Here is a 7,306-nt window from a genome sequence, read left to right on the forward strand (position 1 = left end):
CTGATTGGCCTTTATGGTCTTAGTCCACTCAGATTTCTTTAGTCCATCCGTCATTCCTGTGTGCTTTTCCTAAGACACATCGGAGCACTGGTAAACACAGGACGCAAAGTGCTTTTACACGAGTCTTTGTGGAGAAACTCAGTGTTACGGATGGTAAATGGACTGCATTTATACTGCGCTTTTCTTTAGTCCAGGACAGCCCTAGTAAGATCCAAGACCTGTGTGGAACCGATGGTGAAGTGGACAAACATTAAGATATTTCTCTCTCAGTCATAAGCAAGCTGCAAAATGAGGAGAAGCATTTAGCTTCAGTGCTAACTCAGTTTTACTGACACTGGCTGTTAACTGGTTTCTATCAAACGTACCCCAAGACTCTGTTATAAAGTCTGGATACTTAATCAGATGTTTATTGGGATTTAATGATCACATCAGTTTGGGCTCACATTATAATACAGTTTTTACTCAAAGCTATCATATGAACCGCTTTGGCAAATCCTGGTGCGTGCATCATAGCAGGCCTAGACAAGAGACCCAGATCCTGTCAGCCACTAGGACTGGGCACCGAGAACCACAACCAAACCAAAATTACCATTCCAATGAAATCGTTGATTTTTGCAAAAGGTTGCACAGGTTTTGGTTTCCGTAGCGACCGCTGCACTTCTAGACAGTTGCTGTGCTGCAGCCTGGGAGCAGAGTTAGTGTGGCTGAAAAAGCCCGGTCAATATGTCAATCACCATTAAATCAAAATGATCTGTTCCTCTTATATATGAAATAAGCAGTTAATAAAAAACGGAATCAAAGGGAAGAATGGCTGTTGGAATCAGAAACGTTGTAATCAAAACGAGGCCCAACCCTATAAATCCCCGCCACTCTGTGTGGGTTGTGCGTCTGTTTTATTCCCCTGCATGTCAGTCTCTTATGTCCGTACTTCTGCGTTCTCAGCGAGCGTGCTGGGTCCACAACACACACTTTTGGACTTAAAGTCCATCATAATCCCTGACTTTACCTTTTTTGAAGTTATCTCAGGACACTTTACAGAGAGAGGCGATCTAACCACACTATCATTTACTCTTTGATTTCCGTGTGATTCGGACTGTTCTTCTGGGTCACCTGACTTGAAGAATAAGAAATGTGACGAGAAACAAAAAGAGAACAAGAAGAGAAGCCTAAATGAGGAGAAAGGGGAGCAGGGTTAGGACGGGACCCACCAGCACCCCTTTGATCCAGCCAAACTTGACCACCCCTTTGGACTCGGCTGCTTCTTTGGCAGCAGCCTCCTCGGCCGGGGTCAGCTCGTCCCCGTTGGCGAAGCCATCCTCAAACGGCTCCTAGAAAGCAAAGGAAAATCAGAAAAATCAAATCAGCTTAATGTGTGGAGAACCGTTGGTGATGTCATCAACCGCTCACTGAACAGACCTCTTCAAACCTGGACCACTTGTGGTAACCTTTAGCGGTGGGGCAAAAAATCAAAACCTGGGTGTATCGTGATATTTTTGCAACAAATATTGAATTGATTGTGTACCATAAATTGATTGTGTTTTCTACCAATGATTGACCTAACTGATTTCTGTTTCTATGGTAGTACACATCAGTTTCCTGCTAAACGGAGCCAAAGCAGACTGACGTGAGGTCGTTCTTCTTAGAAAACGGTGCTACAAATGTCTCCTGATATTATGTCACTAGAAGTTTGCTATTCAACGTTTGTTCTTGTTAAAGAACATCCCAATACTCCTAGAATCCCAACAAATGAAAATCACAATACAAATCCAATCAGCACCCGTGTATCGGGATAGAACTGAATCGGGACTAAAGCCTATGGTCCCAGCACTAGTAAACACTTTGGTCAAAGGGGGGGGGTGGGGGGGATCCTGACAGTATCTGTGCTGGGACAGGCAAGCCCTAGCGTGGAGTATGATTGGCTGAGACAAAATGTCAATCAAGCAAACATGCCTTAGTATCTCCTTAACACACCAGTCCTTTTCATGATCAAATCAAAACGCCATTAGAAATAAAGTTTACGTTATGGAAACATAAAACCTAATTATTCATTCTGACTGCTTTAGTCTACTGGCTTCACTGGACATGCTGGGGGAAAACTAGGACATTAATGCCACATTAAAATGAATATTTGAATGGTTCCTGTATTTCGATGTGACAGCCAGGCTACTTCTGATTAACACCACAGTATGAATACAAGAATCACGTACTGTAAATGTGACAGATCTCAGGTTTCTGTGTGACACATGTGGCTGTTACTACAGCAGTTAAAGACAGGAAGCCCCCCCCCCCCCTCCCCCTCCCGTGCACAGACAATGCTGTGACGTCGGTGGCCTCCCTGCCAAGACTCGTTGGGTATACAGCACGCTGTCCTGGGTGCATTTATAGCACCAAAACCTCCACACTTATTGGGAAGCTTTTCACAGCATTTCACCCCCCCCACCAGCCAAGAAGATTGTTAACTTTAACAACAGTTTAACAAGTCAGCCACAAACCTCCTTCTCATGGCGTATATTTATACATATACACATATGGCATGTACATGTATACATATGGCGGATAATTAGCTACAATGGAAGTTGGCTTGCTGCATAGAAATTTCCAAATGAATTTTCCAAATGTTTAATATTGTTGTTTTTTTTCTCCCATTCCAGGCCATTATTGTTCAGAAATAGAGACCTGCGGTCATTCTACCACTTCACAAACTGGGGAGTTGGTGGTGCCATGGGTCAGAGGGTATCAGAGGTCCAATGATGAGCCAATCACTGGGCTCGGCTCGTAGAGGCCCCTTGGTGTTCATATGGACAACATCTGGCTGGAAGTGTGTGTTATCATTACATGTTGCTTGTCAGGTGACGGTCTGTCCAGGCCAGCACAGAGAACATGGTCTGGTCTGTCTTTATTCACCACGCCAAGGAGCTCTGATCCTCTGGCAGAAGATACAGGCTACCCTGATTTATACTCTATATTTCTAAACTGCGGCCCTAATTTAGACCTACCTCGCTGTCCCATTCATATACGAATGCCTGCATTGCATTGTGGGATATGGGCTGTGAATGCACCCAGCTCCGCCCACATCGAAGTGTATTACAGCATTCTGTAATAGCTGACTGGTAATAACACCGAAAAATTATTAAAATAAAGAAATGAATACCATGAGAACATCTAAATACATATTGACAGATGTAGCATTGTAGTTAAAAATATCAAAAAACAAATCAAATCAGCTTTCCTGGCCATAAGACCAAAATAATGACATTAAAAGAAATGCCTATTAACCATGGCTTGCTTTTCATCTCGATGTTCTCCGGACAATACGAACTACAACTGACATTCCAATGTTGACATATTGGGTCAGTTGTCTTTGGGTATGGATGACCTTGACCTTATGGATCCTGTCAAATGGAACAGGCCCTGTGCTGCTGTAGTCCTGACCTGCTGGGGGTCCATTGACCAGCAGTGATGTGTGCAAGCCCTCAGGGTCCCTGTCCACTGATGGGGACAATACTGGTTTATTGATGCCCATTATGAGGATACGGTCTCCTGACACTACCTGATGACAGTAAATCATATCTGACAGAAAATGATTCAGGTAATAAGGGAAATAAATGCAAATATTAAAATGATGGCTCAAATAGTGTCTGTGAACTGAAGAAGGAAACAAGCTATTACAGAGAAAAACTATTTTAATGAGCACAATTAATAATAGATTCTAGATTTTTTTTCTTTTTTTTCTAATAATTTCTGCTGACTATGAGAGTTTGCAGAGTTTTCACATTAAAAGCATTCCAGTTTATCTTCTCCTTTTCCGGTTAGGCTTTTAATGCTTCTGCCTGTTCTTTTATAGCTAGAGCTTTTCTTAAAGATTACTCAAAGCTCTGTAACATAGTACAGGAACCATTCGCCAGTCACACACGTTCCCACACTGTGGCCGAGGCTGCAGTACAAGCTGCCATCCTGCAACTGGGCAGGCAGCAGCAAATAAAAGAGCACGTCTGATAACATAACTGATGAAGTCATTCTTTGTCCAATCCCTGTATGGCACAGGGAATAAACGACCTTTGGGACAGTAAATCAATGCCAGATGGAAGCAGGTGAGCTATCTGCAGGTACATGGTTACAGCACTATCACATGGGCATCCCATCGCCTGAGGAAACATGAAACAAATGGGCGGATCTCTCAGCACAGAGGCGTATGGATGGGGTTAGAAATGACCCGAGGGTGGAGGGCCTCTGGGACTTACAGAGCCGAGAGGTGGGGGGGGGGGGAGCATCACCTCACCTGGGCCATCTGTCGCCCTGCCCCCCCATCCATGACTCAGCAACACTGCTGCGATCTGACACGGCAGCTCCAACAGGCCGCTTCAGCTCCAAATCTTTCCTTCCTCGTCTTTCTTTTTAACAGCCAAATCACCACGTGTGGGTATTTGTTAACTCTATGAGCGATCATTCCAACTAATGAAATAAAACAAAGATATAGAAATTATTTTGTCCACAATTAAAAAGATATAGCTGCATTAAGCATTCATTTAGTCTGGTTTTTAGTCAATAAAGAAAATAGGCCCAAATTATGAGCTGGTTTGGAAGGATCTATCCACTTTTCTGGAGAATACCCAACTATTGGCCATAGTGGCCGTGCAGGTTCCAATTCGGGCTGAATATTGCAGACTGTAATGCTCCAGGCAGATTTCACAGTACCATCCACTTACAGGGCTCAGTCCCCATTATATTAGTATTTAGTATTGGTTCAAAGAAATACAAGCAACCCAGAGCGATTTCTATCTTCTCCCAGACTAAATGTAGCCGGACCATAGTCCAGCACTGACACAGAGCTGTGGAGGACTACCAGAACACTGATACTAACACTTTGATGAGGCCATGCTGCTGCAGAGCACAGCTCCACTCTGAAGTACAAAAGCATGCAAACTGAAAACAGATGTTCCCCTGGCAACGCATATTGAAACAGATATTTTTTTAAGGGTTTCGTATACACTTATACACTTGGAAATGAAGGAAGTGTGGGTATCCATTGTAATAATTAAGTGCATTTACGTGTTTGTTACGTGTAGAAGGGAGACGGTATTTGTTACAGAGGACATTAGTCCCCTTATAGCCCTCCTGGGACAGTGACTAATGCACACAGTAAGACTAAAGGAGGAGGCACACTATCGCCCAGCCCTAAAGTGCACTCATAATCACAATCGTTGGCCTCGGAATCGGAATTGAATTGTGAGGTGCCTAGAGATCCGATTCCCCCCCCCCCTACTCTACATGAGTCACACCTTTGTCTTTTATATTCAAATATTTGCTGTTCCACCCATTGTCCTTGGTTAGAAACCCTGCACGAGTCCAAAGACTGCAGAGCCGAGTGAAGTCATGAAATCCTTCCTTTCTGGGTACTAACGCAGCGTCTCCGTTAATGGGCTCCAGCTGTGGTAGAGGGAAGGTGCATGACTTAGGATTTACAGTAGACATCACGTTGGACTTATTTTATGTGCTACTTTCATTAGGTCTACACATGTTTCAATTATTTGAGCACTGACAGAATTTAGTCTGTGCACAGTATGTGGAAACCGTGGAGCTGTGAAGGTTGGTGCGTAATGGACTTCCATGTTAAGTTCATACGTGCTGCGTGTTGATCTTTAACTAACCTACCTCGATCCCCCTATAGGATAACACCCAGCTAATAAATCCCTTTATTAGGCAAACTGAATGGTGCTAGTGAGTGGGTACCAGATGTACTATCGCTAGATAAAATTGAATTTTGGATTCCAGCTGTTGGTACTTGACTGAGTTTCCACACTGAGCCCTAAACAGGCTCCGGTTCACATGGCTCAAACATTTAAACCAAATGGCAGAAATCCCTCTTCGTTTGCACTGGAAAATGGGAGCCAGCTGCTAGCCCAGGTCAGCAAGGGTTGGCAGGAGACTGGCGAGCCCATTCCCAGATCCTGAGGAGGAACTCAAAGTCAGACGCCATCACTGTCAGCCACATTAAACAAATATTTGTATGACAATAAAGAAGAGTGGTTTACTTCATAGGCTGTGTATTTGTGTCATTACATTATTATCTGGGACAGTGATTTATAACTCAAAGATGTATTTTTAAATTTGACTTAAGGAGACAAAGTTAAATCTAAATTACTTCCGAGACAATTTATCGTACAGCACCATTTAGGAACTGCTCCATCTCTATCCATCCCTCCACTTTATCTTCACACAGCAGATGTTTGTGTGCACTACAGCCCCTTTAAATCTGCTTCTGGCTCAAATGATGGAAACAGCCGGGCAACAGGACAGTCTACAGGTCCGGCTGCTGATGGCATTATGTAAGGGGGAAATCTAAAGGTCGGCTGTGCTTGTGTGGCACCAGGGACAGTACTCCAACAGTCCTCCTCCATCAGAGATGACATGAAGACCGGGGCTGACCGTCCCCGGTCTTCATGTCATCTCTGATGGAGGAGGACTGTTCTGGACGATTATCTGCTTGTCTTCTACTGATGATTGAAAGAAAGCATTAACACATGTTGGAGGCCTGTTTGCTTTGATTCTCTTTGTGACACTAATGAAGTTGAAGCTCCGGAATGTGGAAACAAGTGCTTCTCCGCATCATGTGCATGTTCACTAGACTGTCCCCGAATCTGTCAAAAACAATAAAAAAAAAAGACTTTTGACAAACTGTCTATCGGGTTCATTCGCAACAGACACATTTTAGGCAGAGCTGGAACGCTGCAAAAAGAAAAAAAGAAGAGCTGTCATCAGTGTTTCCTCTTAGTTAGGACACATCCTGCAGCCAGACGTATCGGATCCCAGACGCAGATTTCTCGGCTCTATCTCTGTTCCTGCAATCGGCTGATGATAAGCCCTGGACAGTTTAGTCTACACACTGGCGTCTGCAGCTGTTTCAAACTGTTTGGGAGTCTGTAATTCAACAGACAGCTACGCTTCAAGCTTTCCAAGGTATCCACTATATTAGATTAGATTTACCTGGGAAAACTGGGCTCTGCTTTACATTTAAGGAGTTTTACTAATCTATGCTGAATCATTCCAGACAGAATCCTCTGGTACAGGGTTCAGCCCTTCTCCAGTGGCTCCCAGTGGCATTGACTAGAACAATTGATATGGAAATAAATCAACTTTTTTTAAATATATTTTAGCACCATATTCTCTGCAGCCAGTTTAAAAAAATAATATGCAGGCATATTTGAGATTGAAAAGTCTCTGAAATCCGGATGTTGGAATTAATGGTATTAATGGGGACAGCGGTTGTCTCTACTCTCGTCCTGATGTTGGAATTAATGGTATTAAT

At 43.5% G+C, this 7,306-nt stretch overlaps 1 protein-coding gene across 2 annotated transcripts in view; it reads right to left on the bottom strand.

Annotated features, from left to right (window-relative positions):
* The window catches only part of slc12a2 (solute carrier family 12 member 2), a 52,908-nt gene that overhangs the window by 31,624 nt on the left and 13,978 nt on the right, over window positions 1–7,306 (bottom strand). For both annotated transcript variants that reach the window (XM_034896593.1, XM_034896594.1), the window contains exon 2: window positions 1,209–1,328. In XM_034896593.1, coding sequence (XP_034752484.1) covers window positions 1,209–1,328 — 120 coding nt within the window. The remainder of the gene's footprint in view (window positions 1–1,208; window positions 1,329–7,306) is intronic.

This window comes from Etheostoma cragini, chromosome 16 (genome assembly GCF_013103735.1).
Source record: "Etheostoma cragini isolate CJK2018 chromosome 16, CSU_Ecrag_1.0, whole genome shotgun sequence".
Taxonomy (NCBI): Eukaryota; Metazoa; Chordata; class Actinopteri; order Perciformes; family Percidae; genus Etheostoma; species Etheostoma cragini.